Source organism: Triticum urartu, chromosome 2, assembly GCF_003073215.2.
Source record: "Triticum urartu cultivar G1812 chromosome 2, Tu2.1, whole genome shotgun sequence".
Lineage (NCBI taxonomy): Eukaryota > Viridiplantae > Streptophyta > Magnoliopsida > Poales > Poaceae > Triticum > Triticum urartu.
In genome coordinates this window covers 696479252-696496140 of record NC_053023.1, presented here as the reverse complement: position 1 = coordinate 696496140, position 16889 = coordinate 696479252, and the positions used below count along the sequence as shown (strand labels likewise).

The 16889-nt window shown below is 46.7% G+C and overlaps 2 protein-coding genes across 3 annotated transcripts; both read right to left on the bottom strand.

The window, feature by feature from the left end:
- Positions 1-1653: 1653 nt before the first annotated feature.
- Positions 1654-5706, bottom strand: LOC125534184 (probable metal-nicotianamine transporter YSL6). Its single transcript, XM_048697464.1, has 7 exons — positions 5250-5706; positions 4725-4897; positions 4495-4592; positions 3802-3939; positions 3408-3597; positions 2836-2968; positions 1654-2753 (listed from the first exon to the last, which is right to left on the bottom strand). Exons 1-7 carry the CDS (start codon positions 5590-5592, stop codon positions 1816-1818), a joined length of 2013 nt encoding a protein of 670 aa, XP_048553421.1. The 5' UTR covers positions 5593-5706; the 3' UTR covers positions 1654-1815.
- Positions 5707-14095: 8389 nt separating this feature from the next.
- LOC125539834 (xyloglucan endotransglucosylase protein 6-like) lies at positions 14096-15943 on the bottom strand. Of its 2 annotated transcripts, none has more exons than XM_048703349.1 (3): positions 15660-15943; positions 15473-15577; positions 14096-15021 (listed from the first exon to the last, which is right to left on the bottom strand). In XM_048703349.1, the coding sequence occupies exons 1-3, from the start codon at positions 15838-15840 to the stop codon at positions 14267-14269; spliced, it is 1041 nt and encodes a 346-aa protein (XP_048559306.1). In that variant the 5' UTR covers positions 15841-15943; the 3' UTR covers positions 14096-14266. The 2 variants fall into 2 exon arrangements, with proteins under 2 accessions (XP_048559306.1, XP_048559307.1); XM_048703350.1 differs by having other exon boundaries at positions 15477-15577.
- Positions 15944-16889: the final 946 nt, after the last annotated feature.

The following is a 16889-nucleotide window of genomic DNA, read 5'->3' as shown; positions in this document are numbered from 1 at the left end:
TAGCACTTGCAAACTAAATACTTGTACCACCTACCAAAGCATTTCAACTAAATTGGCACCTACTTTTTGCAAAAAATAACTTATTACAGAAAAACAAAGGAATCTAGTTATCCATATGAAATTCGTAAGCCCTCGCTGCATCTAGGTAGGGCAACCCTCGGGGGGTGCTGACGAGGAGGATGGATGGCATGGTGACCTCGGTCGGGGGTGCTGACGAGAGGAAGGTCGGTGACTTTCCTATGAGAGGGGGCGGCGACAGCGGCCGGCGAGGGGATCGAGGGTAGTCGGCCAAAGGTGCCCGGCCAGAGCTCGCAGGCGGCGACAGAGTGGGCGGCAAGAGGGTGGAGGAGCAGCTAGAAAAGGGGTGGCTAGAGGGGGAAAAGCATTACCTGTGGCGGAGGTGGTGGTGGCGCGCGGTGGCGGAGGAGAAACCCTAACCGCAGCTGCCGGCGTCGGGCAGAGGGGGACGATTGAGAGATGAGCGTGCGGGGGGCCGGGCTGCGTGTTTTGTTTTGCTGTAGCAGTAGTATGGGTACAGGGAGCGCGCTACTGCTAAGCCCAATATCAGTAGCGCTTTGTCCTGAAAAAACGCTACTGCTAAGGCTAAGCATGTAAAAACATCAAACATATACATTGGTCATCATTGATCTTTTTGTGTAGAATCTAAATAGTCAACATAAATCCTCATCATACCAGTATAGGCACAGGTGAAGATTCATATTGCAGCCACAAATCCTACACATACAGTTCAATGAAGATCAAGTGCTCAAGATAGTTTGAGAAGTAACATATTTAAGGTGGCAAACACCTTGTTCGCTTAGCAGTATGGGACTAAACTTAATTAGTTGCAAGAGGGGATGATACTTAGCAGCAGCGAGTTTTGAAAAAACGCTGCTACTAAGTACTTTAGCAGTAGCGCGTCCAGGAGAAGGGCGCTACTACTATATCTAGCCTGAAGGCAACACCGTGGCAATTGTAGTAGTAGCGCTCGTTTCACCTAGAGTGCTACTGCTACTGCGCTATTAGTAGCGCGGTCTTCTGAAGCTCGCTACTGCTAATTAGCAGTAGCGTTTGTTTTTAAACCTCGCTACTGCTAAGATTCTGTGTATAACGTTTTCCCTAGTAGTGAACCCCTTTATCGCATTGGGTGCAAGTGTTTGATTGTTTGTGCAGGTGCATCTATTGGGGACTTGCGTGTTTCTCCTACTGGATTGATACCTTGATTCTTAACTGAGGGAAATACTTATCTCTACTATGCAGCATCACCCTTTCATCTTCAAGGGAAAAACCAACGCGAGCTCATGAAGTAGCACCCCTCTAGACTATGTTAAATGATACCACACTTGTGTGGCACTCTTCCTATCCTAGGCTGGTTTTGGTCGTCTTCGAGCCACGGATCGTCGGATCTTTCTCAACGATCATTAGGTCGTTTTAAATTCGTATGTGTCACATGTATGGTTTGTATCTTTCTTTAGCATTGTATCTTCTTCCTTGATACGCATGCACCTCTTCTACATGATTCGGAAAAAACACACGCAAAAACATCATTGACCTGTGTCAGGGAAACCAAGAGCAAAACATAAATCAAGCAAAAGATAGACCAAGTTTAGAAATATGGTATCAACAATGCAAGAAAACAAATTAAGAAGACACTAACACAACAAACAAAGCTTTTTTATATAGAAGGGGCGAGACACATTACAAAGCTATTGCTATATTCTGGAGGTCTAAATTACACAAGTGTAAACTATGTACACAACGTGATTCTGTTCTCTTGTGGTATTATCACATAAAATAAATAAATTTCCTCTATTTTTAGCCGTATGTAAGGGATGGCTTGATGTACATGCACATCGGTGGATCGATCCTCATGATGGACAGCATCGCAGAAGGTACACTCCACATACCATCACCACATATCAAACCAGAAGCAACCGCACCTGCAAAGTCCTCGGACTCCTTACGGTTCACCCTCTCCCAGACAAACAAGATGACAGTCCCAACAAACATGTCAATCGCAAAGTATGCCCCAATGTAAAATGGAACAGCCATGGCCATAGGGAGTGGGATGAATTTGGACACGCTTTTTGGGGTGATGTCTCGCATGAGGTTGATTGCTATGGCTACAAAGAAGAAGACAAAGCAGATTGCTAGGCAATTTTGTGGCAGCACTGAGAATCCCTCGACACCCATGATTGACATCTCACGGTAGATAGCAGCATATGGAGCTTTGAACATGCCATCAGGATTTCCAATATCGAAGGCCACCCAGTAAAGCCAAAAGGTGAGGGGAGCAATGACACAACCAAGGGCAGTTCCAATCAACTGTGACACAAACATAGACCTTGGCGAAGAGAGGGTAAGGTACCCAGTCTTGATGTCCTGCATGAGATCTCCAGCTGTGGATACTATGGACATCATAACACCACACGCTGCTAAGCCTGCAATCACACCACCATGATGGCCAACCCATGAGGCAAAAATGAAAAGACCAATCTTTCCATATGTGGATGCAAGGCTCCAGTTTGTTAGGCCGGTGTTGTATGAGTTGCAGAAGGCGAGTAGAGGAGCAACAACATAGGCAGAGAGGACAAGGTACCACTTGAGTTGTGAGAACATTATCGGTACAATTGCAGTTGAAATTGCTGCAAGGCCCACATAAGCAGATGCTGCCAACCAAGGAGGGATATTGTCTTTTACAAACACCTCATTTAGCAGCTTTTCCTTGGCTGGTAATTTGGAAATTTTATCACCTAATAAATGGAAAACAAAATGAGAGCCATGATATATGATATGTTGGTAGGTGTAGTGCGTAGAATAAGAACATGACATTACCTTCCTGAACCCAAACAAGGGGAAGCCTTCCTTGGTTTGATCGTGCATTCATTGTTTCCTTGATAGTAGAATAAATGATTTTGACGAGGTTATAAATACCATCCCCAAGTATCAGGGATATGGATACAAAAACCTAAAAGGGTGCACACACAACTTAGTTTTTGTTGGACATAATGTTTGCAAAAACTGGTTGGTTAATGTACAAAGAATAATTAGGATGTTAATGACAGAAATGACCCGTATATATGTTCTTGAACTCGGTTTCATGGTTCTCACAAATTATGACAACTATGCCCACAGAAGAAATGCATTAAAGAGACTCGTACATTCACAGCAAAAACAACTGGCAGATTTATTGGGTTTATTTAGCATGGAGAAAAAGAAGACTTTATTTTGTCAAACCTTGTAAACAGTAATTCATGATCTTATTCTTTTTCTTAGACTGATTCATTATACCTCGATCTATTGGTTAACAACCATTACAGTTGAGTTGATAAAAAAACATAATCAAGGTACAACAAGGAATTGGCTATTAATTCATTATGAACAATCAGAATCCTTCACCACCATACCTTGTACCCATAGAGTCCTTTGAAGTCATTGCTTTCGAGCTCAGCTGGATACCAATCCCCAGCTTTTGTGGATATATATGGCCATAGAAAACCCCAAGATATGATAGCTCCAATAAGTGCAGAGCAGCTAACAATATGCGGACATATAAGGCCACATCCAATATAGGTTGGACTGAAGTCAAAATAAAACCTATAAAAATAGAACTTGTAAGCGTTTGGATATAATGCATATGATATTCCACCTTAATGGATGAGTAGTTTCATATGATAATCCACACATATCCAAATAAGCCCTAAAGAGGATAAGGCAATATTTTGTTCTGACTTCAAAATAAAAGGAATTATAAAATGTGAACTTCAAAATAATATCACAAACGTATTAGAGCAAGCTTACGTGTTCTTAAATGCTGCAAGGCCGAGTGAAGGGAAATTGTCGAAGCCACATGAGTCCCCAACACCACTGAAGAACCACTTAAAGCAGTTCCAAAGAAAACTTATGCTTAAATACTTTCCAAGACAGCTAATTTGTTTTCTGGAAGCACAAAAATAAAGTTAGTACCAAAACTTAAGAAATACAATAGCCCAAGAATATGTTGTCAACAGTGAAATTGATATAGAGGCATCAACGTTCATCACAAGCTGACAAATAGATCATTCATGATTTTCCATAAAAACTGATAAAATGTGATTTTGTATTTATCAGAAGATTCACCATCTGTTATAATCTACAATTTTTAATTTTTACCATACCCTGCTGCTAAAAGTATAAGCAGTTTTGTATGGAGATCAGACTATCAGTGTGTAACATATGGAAAAAGGCGAACTGGAAGACCATTTAAATTTAAATAAGTCGCTAACGGCTGGGAGATGCAGCTAAAAAATTACTCAAGTCACATGGAACCCATAGTAAACTTTGATGGTCTGGTATAGACCGTAAAAGGGCCATAGGTCCATAAAAACCATTTTTCAGTTATTAATGCCATCACCAGACAAGAAGCATGTCAGATTCAACAATAATTATCATCCTTGTGAAGATAGCAAGCTTAATTTGCACAAAATTAAGGATCAATGCCGGTATGTTTCTTACTCCACAAGTTCAACTTCAGTAGTAGTGTGGACGCTATTTATCAACATTGCAGTGGCAGTTCCACTAGGATATGTTAGCTTGTAATCAATCACCATCACCTAGCAAACACCAAAACTTAACTTAGTTTGCCAAATTTGTATTACACAAAGAGTTGTCCAAGTTCCTGCACTTGGTTCAAAACAAAAATGTAAATGCGAAAGACGCAGGCATCTAGTAAGAAGGATGATTACCTTGCGCAGAGCAACGAGACTAAAAATACCAATGAAGCTAACTAGAAACATAAACCCGATCATCCAACTCAGCGAGAGATTCTTCACATCCACTGCCGTGTTACCGGGATAATCAGTCCCGATAAGCTCATAAGTTTTTTGATCCATTGCAAGCATATACGATCCGAATCCCCCTGCATCGACGGAAACAATGATTAACATGTATCCTGCAAACTTTAACCTTCGTTCTAAGAAAGGTAATTGTAAACATCAGCCTGCTAATAACTTCCTTAATGATACAAAAAAAAAGAACTATCCTATAAAAAAACTAATCTTTCTCTAATCCCTGGCAATGCTTCACCCAAATCTACACCATTGTGGCCAACCCAAAAACAATACACATGCAACGTGTGCGCGCACGTAGCACAAGGCAGCATGAAAAGTCCACACATCATTGTTTTTTCAGGTAAGGATCAAAGCAAATGCAGCCCCAAATCACACGCTAACCCCAAAAGCTCAACTGAAGTCCCTCACAGAGGCACATACCGCTGATGGCGAGGCCATAGCAGGCGACGACGCAGGTCTGGATGACGGTGTTCTCCTGCTTGGTGAAGGGCTTGGAGACGACGCCGAACATGCCGAGCACCGCCGTCCAGGTCCGCACGAGGACGTAACCGAGCAGCCCCGCGGCAACGTTGAGCGACGGGACGATCCCCACCGTGAGGTTGAGTTTGTGCGTGACAAGGCAGAAGAGCACCCCCAGGATGGCGCTCACCACTATTGCCCGAACCGTCAGCTGCCCCCGCCACGGCGGCACCGCCTCCACCGCCGCCGGAACGCCGGCAAGGAGGGGCCCGGTCATCTCCGCCGAGTCCGCCTCCGATCCCATCTCTGGCGGATGCTAGCTAGCAGAATCAAGGCAATGCCTACCTCCCTCTCGAACTTGGGGTGCTGGACTGCTGGTAGGATTGGAGGCTGACGAGGTCAAGGTGAGGATGAATGAATAGGCGGGAGCACAAGGTATTTAAAGGGCGTGAAAACTGAAGCTTGGTTGCAGGCCAGGCCATGGGTATTCGAATACAAGCAACACGTCTAGTACACGTGGTATGGTGGCTTCAGTATGTTCATTCGCATCCATGCAAAAGAAAAAAGAGTATGTTCGTTCGTGCTGTATGATGCGTGGGGCCTAGCGTTTTAGGTGACCTTTTTTTTCCGGTTGTCAAGGTGGCAAGGGACGTGGATCACTCAGGAGCCGGGAGAGGAGAGACGTGCTCCTACGAGCCAGCCACGTGGCGTCTGTATACACCCCAGCAGGCCAGCACGGTCATTTTCTTGGTAGGGGATCGGGACAGGATGGGCGTCGTGAATCGTGCTGCTTCCCCGGACCTGTGTCTCGTGATCTTCTGCGGGGCAGTGAAAACCTGACCTTGGGCTGGTTCAATCTCACTGGCTGGTGAATCTGAGGGACCCTTCTGCAGTGGGAGAGGAGCTTGGCTCGTCAGATTGCTCCGCGTCTATGGTGTCTGGCCCGGGATCTGAAATGATGGCGTACCGGCACGGGACGCGTTCACCTCCGTAAACAAGCGGGTGGTGCTACCCGGCCTCTCGCTGTCCGGTGGGCCTCGTCGAGGTAATGGTGGCCACACATTTCTACTGCTTGCGTGCTAATTTGATTGTCTGTGAGCCACGATTAAGTGTTAAGTATACTTTGGCGGGGTCGTATCCAATGGCGGCCACAAATGTGCAGTCTCTCGAACCACCCCTACGCCTGGATTATATACCGTGGGTCCGGATGTAATGGTGACCACGGACCATGGCATACAATACATTAGGCCTCCTTTGGTTTTGGTTTAGAGGAATCTTATAGAAATTTCATAAAATATGATTTTTATAGAAAAAATTCCTTTAAAGCCCTAATGTACACACCAATCGGAGAAATTCTTCCTATCCTTCATATTTCATAGGAAAATAAACATTAGCCTAAATTCAATGAAAAACATCCTATGGTGTGAATTAAAGGGCATCTTTTTTCCTATTCCTACTCATAGGATTTGAGATACATGTCATCTCATTTTTTATGACTTTTCTGTTCCTACGGTTTTTCTACCCTATGAACCAAAGAAGGCCCAGAAGTTTTTCTTTTCTTGGGAAGGAATGCGCATGCCGTACTTGATTTGGTCATGCGGTGCGAGAAAGCTTGTTGGACCATGCAAATGTCCGCCAGCTTGAGACCCTTTATTGGTGTGTGTTTTTAAAACCAAATCGATATACTCATCATCAAATCAGTACATATAACACTACAAGTAAAAATTATATTCATGTCCATAAATCACCTATCTACAACTACAAACGCTTGGGCGAGCCGAAGGCAAGCCTGTCATCGCCCTCTCTCATCACAGCTAGGCAACCCTTGTTACAGTAGACATGCGAGAAATCGTTGTGCTAAACCCAATAAAACCAGCACACCAGAACAACAATCATTGCCAATAAAGAGAAGGCGCCCATATGCCTCGCTTTAAGCCAGACCCACGGAAACCCTCGCAGCAGGACAGCTCCAGATGGGCCGGCCCAGGTGCGTTGGGGGCACATCCTCTGGGCTTTTTTTGTTCTTCTTTCATGTTTATTTTTTATTTACCTACTTTTTTACACATATAAAAATAACATATATATTACAAGAATATAATTTACATAATATTTTGAAAAATTTAATCATGCATTTTCAAAATGTAAAATGTGTACAGTGAATGTTGACCAAGTATACTAAAAATATACAATGTATAAAAAAGGTTGATCAGGTATTTTTAAAACTGTTAATCAAGCTTTTGCAAAAATATTAAACAAGTATTTAAAAATATAATCAAACACTTAAAAAATGTTACATCTGTATAGAAAAAATGTTGACTATGTACTAAATAATATTAAACTTGCATTTTAGAATGTTAAATGTGATCAAAAAATGTTGACCATGTATTAAAAAAAATCTTAAACTTGTATTTGAATTTTTTTTAATATGTATTGAGAAAATATTGACCATCTATTTAAAAAATGTTAAATGTGATAGAAAAAAATGTTGAACATGTATTAAAAAATATTAAACTTGTATTTGAAAAATGTTAAATCTGTATTGAAAAATATTGACAATGTATTCAAAAACATGTGTAACTTGTATTTGAAATTTTTTTAATGTGTATAGTAAAAATGTTGACCATGTATTAAAAAATGTGTAACTTGTATTTGAAAAATGTTAAATGTGTATAGTAAAAATATTGACCATGTATTAAAAAAACGTTAAACTTTATTTGAAATTTTTTTAATGAGTATAGAAAAAATGTGGTCCATGTATTAAAAATTGTTAAACTTGTATTTGAAAAAATTTAAATGTGTATAAAAAAGGTTGTCTATGTATTCAAAAAAATGTTAAGCTTGTATATTAAATATGTCAATAAAGCATTTAAAAAATATTAAATATGTATTGAAAAAACGGTTGACCTTGGACTAAAAACTGTTTGTTTGGTATCTAAAATATGTTAATCTAGCATTTTTAAATGTTAAACGTGTGTTAGAAGAATGTATTAGTATACAGAAAAAAAATTATAGGGAAACAATGAAACCCGAGAGTAAACAAAGAAGACCGTTAAAAACGAGAAAAAAAAACAAACAAACCCAAAGAGAGGATGAAGAAAATGCCCTGTGGAAAATTGAGAAAGAAATAAAGAAAACTAAAGAAAACCAACGAAAAAAAGAAAGAAATGAGAAAAACCAGAGAAAAATGACGAAAACTCCGTGAAAAAATTAAAAGGGGAAAAGAGAAAAAAATGGAAAACCGGTGGGAAAACGGCCTCCATTCTCCTCAAGTACGTCTCGCCCCGACTAGATATCACATACTGGATGTGACCGTAGTGGCTAGCAGCGCGGGTTATATTCCTGGAGACCAGGGTTCGAACCCTGCAGCTCCCCCTTCTCTATTTATTCTAACTGTGCATGAATGGGTTGGCCCAATAACTAAAAACGCTTGGCTTGCGTAGATCAGAAGGATCAAACATGGAAACACACTAACACACACAAACAAAGACCAAATTCAAGTGGATCCATCAAAAACAAATGTCAAATGAATCCCTGTGAGATCTGCTGAAAAAGCATGGAGCCGTCACTGTCTTGTCTTCCTAACCAAGACACAAAATCTAAACAAACACAAAAAACACCTAAAAATTGAGTAGGAACCCTCCCGTCGACAAAGGCCGAGATCCACCATGCTTTCCATGTCCCTAAGGCCACAGAAGATGCGGTCAATCTGTAGCTGCACCGTCGGGAGGCGTGAGATCCCTAATCACCTTTGCGCATCTTCCGAGAGGGGGAGCGTACGAGACGTGCGCGAGACGTCGACCATTTATTGATGCTTGATGTCAGTAACTCAGTGTATGCCTAAACAACTAATGTGCTTACTCGTAAGTTGTGATGATATTTTTATAGTAACAGGCTCCAAATGAGCCCGACTTTGAATTAACTTTTAATAATTTATTATTGTGCTAATAATTTCACTATTATTTTGTTTTGCACATTTGTGTTGCACTGGTGGTGCAATCCTGTCCGGCAAAGACACTACACAAAAGGGAGGCCCAAGTATCCACGGTCCATACGCCATGACCACTAGAGCCGTCGGAGCAGCGAGTGACGAGATAACGTGGCCGGCCCCGGGGAGGCTGCCAGACAGGCATGGGGGCGCTGTGAGGCCAACTACAGCGCGCGACCCTATCTTGTCCGTCGGACCCGCTTTGCGACACAACAGGGCCCAGCGCTAGACCCCAAACGCACAAAGTTGTCCGTAGATGTCCGTTTTCGTTCGGCTCGACCCTAAATCTGAAGCAAAGTTGGGCAACAAATGAGTCTGTGCGGACATAAACGGACGCTCATCTCCGCCCCTGGCCCACGTATCAGCGACCCACACTGAGCCACTTGTTGCTGCCCGCGCCAGCAGCCGGCCGCCGCCGCATCCGCCACTACGCGCCCTGCGCCGGCCGCCACGTCCGCCGTCGCGCGCCCGCGCAGGCCGCCACGTCCCGCCACCCGCGCCCGTCGTCGCTCCCGCGCGCTGCGCGCCCCGCGACCCGCGCCGTCGCGCGACCCGCGCCGGCCGCCGCGCGCTCCACGCCCGCTGCTGCGCGCCGCAGCAGACGCGCCGCGAGGGAGGAGAGGAAGCGGCGGCAGGAAGTGGCGGGGCGGGACAGCGGCGAGGCGGAGGAGCTCGGGGCGGGGCGGCACGGGGCGGGGCAACGGCGAGGCGGAGCGAGCTCGGGGCGGGGCAACAGCGAGGCGGAGCAAGCTCGGGGCGGGGCGGCAGAGCACGGGGCGGGGCAACGGCCCGGCGGAGCGAGCTTAGGCGCGAGGCGGCACGGCGAGGCGGTGGCGAGCTCGGGGCGGCACGGCAAGCTCGGGGCGAGGCGGCGGCGCGCTGCGACGAGCCGGGGCGGACCGTTTGGGTCCAAGAGGCCTTGTGCGTGTTGGGCGCATCTGCCTCATATGCTTGTCCGCCCTCCGGATGTCCGCCCAATAGCTTCCCAAACTGTCTAAAACGGACGTCCAAATGGGGTCGCACGGTAGAGTTGGCCTGAATGCATCAGACGCCATAGATGTTCAGAGACGCATACTCCATCATTTTTTAAAGGAGTAATACTAAGCTTAGAGCAACTCAACACGACGACCTATTTCGTCTGCGCGCGTATGTTTCGTGCCGACCCAAATGAATGTACGTCCGCTTTTCATCTGCCTACCGACTCATTCCCAGCCTAATTTTAAACCTCATTTGCGTCGGCACGGACATAAAACGGACACACGCGGCACCCGCCTACTCCTCCTCCTGACCCGTTAGCGGTGGCACATTGGCCACCCTCTCCCATTCCAACACAAAACCCTTGACTGCCTCCTCCGTCGCCGACACCGCCGCCCATTTTTCCGGTGCCTCTGCCAGCTGCTAGTGCCGCAACAACCCCCCCCCCTCTCCCGCAACGCCGCCACCTCCAACGTCGCCGCCACAGCCGTCTTGTCGTCGTCGGGGATCCGAAAGCTTTCCGCCCCCACTCCCCGACACAACCGCGACCAAGAAGCTACCCCGCTAGCTCCTTCGTCCTGACACCGGCACGCTCGTCGGACACCGCCAGGGCAGCTAGCTGGTCCGAGGGCGGCACGACTCCCTTCGCCGGCCGGCTCCTTCATCATCGTCTGCAGGCTGTTCGACAGTTTGGCAAGGTACAAAATGGACTCCGTCGACGAGTTCGTTTTTCACAATTTCTTTTGAGACTCCGATGATCCCTTGTTCGATGATGAGGAGGAGATCTTGGCTGCCATGTTGGTCCATCACCACCTCAATAGCCAGCGTCCGTTATTCCATGGCTACATTTTGGGGCACCTTCCGGCGTTGAATCGCAACCGAGAGAGCGGGCATTTTCTTCTTTGGAAGGACTACTTTGACACAACGAACCCGTTGTTCAAACATCACAAATTCCGCCACTGTTTCCATATGAGTAGGCATCTTTTCAACCGTATTAGAGAGGGGGTGGTCGGCTACGATGACTATTTCGAGTGCAAAGAGGATGCCATTGGAAAGATTGGCTTCTCCTCTTATCAAAAATGCACAGCACCCGTCCGGGTGCTTGCATACGGAGTGCCCAGCGATCTCATTGACGAGTACGTCCGTATGAGCGAGTCTACATGCCTAGACTCCATGTACAAGTTCTGTAAAACTGTTAATGTTGTGTTTGGCCCTGAGTACTTGAGAGAGCCAACTCCTGAAGATACAACCCGCTTGTTGGTGATGAATGCCAGCAGGGCCTTCCTAGGGATGCTTGGCGGCATAGACTGCATGCACTGGGAGTGGAAGAACTGCCCTTTTGCTTGGCAAGGGCAGTATAAGGGCCATGTCAGGGCTTGCACTGTCATACTTGAGGCCGTGGCATCTCAAGATCTCTGGATCTAGCACTCTTTCTTTGGCATGGCAAGATCACACAATGATATCAACGTGCTTCAGCGCTCGCTGATGTTTGCTAGGCTTGCCGAAGACAATAGCCAAATCGGTGAATCTTACCATCAACATCCACAACTACGACAAAGGATACTACGTGGATGACGGTATCTATCCTCAGTGGACCAATATTGTGAAGACAATCCCCAATCCTGTCAGGGAGAAGAGGAAAAGATTTGCACAAGAGCAAGAGAGTGCTAGGAAGGAAATCGAGCGTGCCTTTGGTGTTTTGCAATCTCGATGGGATATCGTTCGGTATCCTGCTAGGACTTGGAGCACGAAGAAATTGTGGGAGCTGATGACTGCTTTGTGTGATCATGCACAATACGATTGTAAATGATGAGCACCCAAAACGGCTCTACAATCAAGGGTTTCAGTTCCAGGGTGGGAATGTTGTGCCTGAGCATGTAGAAGCGGCAACGTTTGAACAGTTCACCTAATTTCATCATGACATGCGTGATTGAGAAACTGACATGCAACTGCAAAATGATTTGGTTGAGTATATGTGGTCTCATGTTGGCAACCAATAGATGTATCTTTTTATTCGGCTTGCAAAACTATGTGAGACTATTTTATTTTTATTCGTCTTGTAAAACTATGTTATTTATTTGGTTGAAACTATGTTATTTATTTGATTATGGACTATATGTTGCTTGTGAAATAATGCAAAACGTATGGGTGAAATACTACAAAATTTGTGTCATTTGTTGAAAAAGGGCGGCCAGCCGGCCACACCAGCAAATATGGGTCGGCCCGTTGGGCCCACTGTCGATCCAAATCTCAAACAGGGCGGACGCCAAGCGGGCAGCCGATCCAAACGAACAAAAATCGGACAAAATCGACATCCGTTTGTGTCGGCGCGCTGGAGTTGCTCTTACAATGTTGTTTAATATACATGCGCGCACATTTTGTAATAAGCAATAATAGCATGAAAGACACCATCTTATAAAAAAACACTTTTGCTAAGTCTTCAACCGAGACTTCATTATGTCTCAATCGATACTATCTTCCTTTGATTTTGTATGGGGATCCGTATAAAAAATTATTATCAGTTTTTTTTCTTCTTACATACTACTCCCTTCGTCCGGTCAAAAGTATATGTTTGGATTCAAAATTTGTCGACAAAAAAATATACTTCTATCTTCCGAATGAACTTTAAAGTATAAAAAAAATATTCCTCTCTCGTCACACGGTAATCAAGAGCAATAACAACTACACATGGTCTTTTTAATTTTTACATGCAGTTAGCTCATTGGGGGTTGGGTAATTAAAGAGGAAAGATGGTCGCTTGTACATTTCCTATTCATTTTTTACTCCACTTCACAATTTGCAAATTTCTAGATGTACATTCCTCACCAGATAAAGGGAGTATATCACTTGACTGAGACTTGGTTAAGTCTCTGTCGATTGAGACCTAGCCACGCCTTGAAAAAAAGTTAAAATTGACCTGACGTTATTGTGTCGATGCCGATCCATGGACACTCGTTCGCGATGCAGCATGGCTGGTATCGGTTCAGAGTTTGTGAAAGAAAGACGAGCCGAGCTCCCATCATCTCAGGCGGGCTGTTCGAGGGTTTAAAGCGAAACCAAAATCCTGCATTTCAAAAGCGAAACAGCCTGTGGATAAATTTGGCTGCGTCAAATTTCGCCCTGGCAAGTCACAAGGCATCTCTGCCTATCCTTTTTCGGCGCTACACACACATGCGCACTTCTTCACGGGGCGTGGCGTGGCGTGCCAATCAACCGATTCCACAAGCCCCACGGTCCTCCTCTACTCCCCAAACAAGAACAAACATGCGGCGTGCTTTGATGTCATCCATCCATGGGGGGACTATGCACTCACTCGAATGCGGCAGAGCTTCAAAGTTTGTGAACGAAAGGCGAGCCGAGCTCCCATCATCTCAGGCGGCCGTGCAAAGCAAAAAATGAAAGCCCGCTTGGTCCATTCTGACGAAAGCTACCATCATGAGCAGCAATGTAAAAAGATAGAGGGAGCTCATGAGCAGCAAGGTGAAAAGATAGAGTCATCACAAAAAAAGGGGGTAAAAAGATAGAGGGAGGTCGTGAAACCAGAGGGAGATTTACACAAGCTGATGCGTCCAAACGATTCTCTATTGACCTGTGAGCTCAGTACCGAGTACTCACGCCTTATCCTTTTGGGCCTTTCCTGCGGCCAAGCAGTGGCATCTACGTAGTACGTACTCGCTCAAATGGACCACCAGTTACTGCACTGTACCTTCTATTTACTGAGCGACCTTTGATTAAAGTGTACCAAGTACTGGATCGAACCTTGATTAGAGGACCACACTGCGTTAGACATGGAACATTGCATAGATGATGAGCGCAGTATCAAGGGCGTAATTTGCGCTCGAAGATGGAACGGAGAAAAGAGCATCACTTCCACGGACGAATTTATACAGGACACCCCAACATAACAACAAGAACAAGAGAACTGAAAGGCAGAGATAGCAAACACGATCGAAGCTCATCGGAGAGGCTACGGACCTAAATCGAAACTGAAACGAGCAGCTGCGACGATCCATCGATGTCATGGATCCATTCTACGGAGTGCTAATAAAAGATTTCCATGGAGGCGGCCGGCGACGACGCGGCGGATCAGCGGCCGGCGCACTCGGGCGGCTGGACGGGGAAGCGGTCGGTGTCGACGCAGTAGTCGTAGACGAGGTGGTGCGCGCGCGCCCACACCAGCTGGTGGCTCTGGTGCACGGACAGCTCCTGCATGTCCTTCTCCTTCCACCAGTAGCGGCCCTCCTTGCCCCAGGAGCTGCCGCTGCAGCGCGCCACCTCGCCGGCGTCCGAGTCGGAGGCGTTGGCGGCCCAGGCGCAGCCCTCGACGCGCACGTCCCGGAAGGTGGCCACGAACGGCGCGTGCGACCAATCCGTCTTGACCAGCCCGCCGCGCGTGGCCCAGTCGTCCGCGTTCCAGATGGAGCTGTACACGGCCATGGGCTGCGGCGACGGGAACGCGGACGCCGTCTGGGTGGCGGCGGTGGTGGCGTTGTTGGGGTGGCGGTGGTGGCCCTTGGGCTTGGTGGCGGAGGCGTTCTTGTTGTCGTAGACGCGGATGGGGGTGTCGTCGACGAGGAAGACGACCTGGCTGGGGTTCCAGAGCACGGCGTAGGTGTGGAAGTCGGCGGTGGGGTCGAACCAGAGGTCGATGCGCTGCTCCCGGTTGCCCACGCCGTCGATGTACAGGTTGGTCTGCACCAGGTACGGCTCGCCGGTGACGTTGCCCAGGAACTCGAAGTCGAACTCGTTGTGCTTGTCCCCCGCCGACGACAGCTGCAAGTCGATCATACACGCACATCGCAAACATTAGTTACTCGAGGTTGAAGATGCAAATACTGTCAAGCACTAAGCATTAGTGTAGTGGTAAGTGGTAACTCAACGAGGGTAAATCTTTCTTTCAGGGTTATTTTGTTTAAGGTGGTAGCTTTTAAAAAAGTTGTCTGTTGCTGGGCTCGTTCACGTGCTGTGTTCTTTGTAAATTGGTGCTTGGCAGCATCCATGTCCATCCCCTGACCGTGACAGACATGCTAGCACGCATGCCCCCCAGCATCGACCTCCCCACATTTTACTCTGATTAATCCTTATGAGGGAATCAACATTGAAAGATGCATATTCTTGTTTCCTAATGAAGAATGAATGCGGCAGTTCACGGGGCTGATGTCACGAGCAGCTCTAAATGGCAATGCCAAGAGGAACAAGGGGGCAAAGCAAGGCCAGCACTCACTCACATAGAAAGCCGTGACGACGCCGGCGGAGTCCCCCGGCACGAGCTTCAGGTCGGCGGTGGCCTTGCCGTACAAGAACTTGTTCTTGGACGCGAATCCCCCGCCTGTCAAAGCCACAGTGCAGAAAAGATTAGTACATTATCACTGATGAACAAATGCGCGCGCCTCTGTGAAGTGAAAGCTTACCGGAGGAGCTGTCGAGGCGGAGCTTGAGGAGGTCATCCTCGTAGAGGACGTGGTCGTTGGCCCAGCTGGGCTGCACCACGTCGTCGAACTTGCTCGCCGCCGCCGCCACGCCGGCGCAGACCACCGCGGCCACGGCGAGGGTCGCCGCGGCGACCAAGGCGCCGTTCTTCCACCACGCCATTGCAGGGGAACTCGCAACGCTAGCTACTGTCCCCCCAGTGCTCCTTCCCCTCACTGTACTGTACTGAGCTCGCCGTGCGCCGTGTGAACTGTGGTTGATCCGGCTAGGACCTTGCTTCGTGTTATATAGGCGGGGCGAGGTAGTGTGGGAGTGGGCTTGCGGAGGAAGGGTGGCACGTGACACGAGGGCGCCGGGCTGGCCACGTAGGAAGGCGAGGTAGCCGTTGGGTGGCGGGGCCAGGCCCGTAATAATTTTGGCAACTTTTGCGGCATTGGCCACGCCCCTGTCTGTCACGCTGCTGCAAGAGTGCTACCCCGCTGCTCACCCTACTGGCTCCGGCCGAGCCGAGCTGATCCGTACGCATCATTCGGTACGATCCTCGCTGGCCACAGCTGGCTCGCGGGGGCGTACGTGACACGGTAAAGAGCAAAGTGCGAACGGCGGTAGAAAAGAGAGTAAACACGGCGAGGGCAGTACCGTCGAGTACTGCAGCGGCTAAGATCAATGGGTGTCAATGTAGCGTCGGGGCATTAAGGCCTCCTTTGTTCGAAGGAATTTCATAGGATTTTTTCCTTTAGAGCCCTTTGGTTCATAGGAATGAATTTTTATTTTTATATAGGATTGGTTCCTATCCTTCACATTTCGGCCTCTTTTGATTCATAGGATAGGAATCTTGTAGGAAATGAGATTACATGTATATAAAATCCTATGAGTAGAAATAGGAAACAAGATGTCATTTGGTTGACACCAAAAAAATTTTACATTGAGTCTAGGATCTTTTTTATTTTCCTATGAAGGCCTCCTTTGGTTTAGAGGAATTTCATAGGAATTTTAGAGGATAGAATTTTAGAGCCCTTTGGTTCATAGGAATGGATTCCTATTCCTATATAGGATTGGTTCCTATCCTCCACATTTCATAGAAAAATAAAAAGAGCCTAGACTCAATGGAAAAATCCTTTGATGTCAATCAAATGACATCTTGTTTCCTATTTCTACTCATAGGATTTGAGATACATGTCATCTCATTTCCTACAAGATTCTTATTCCTA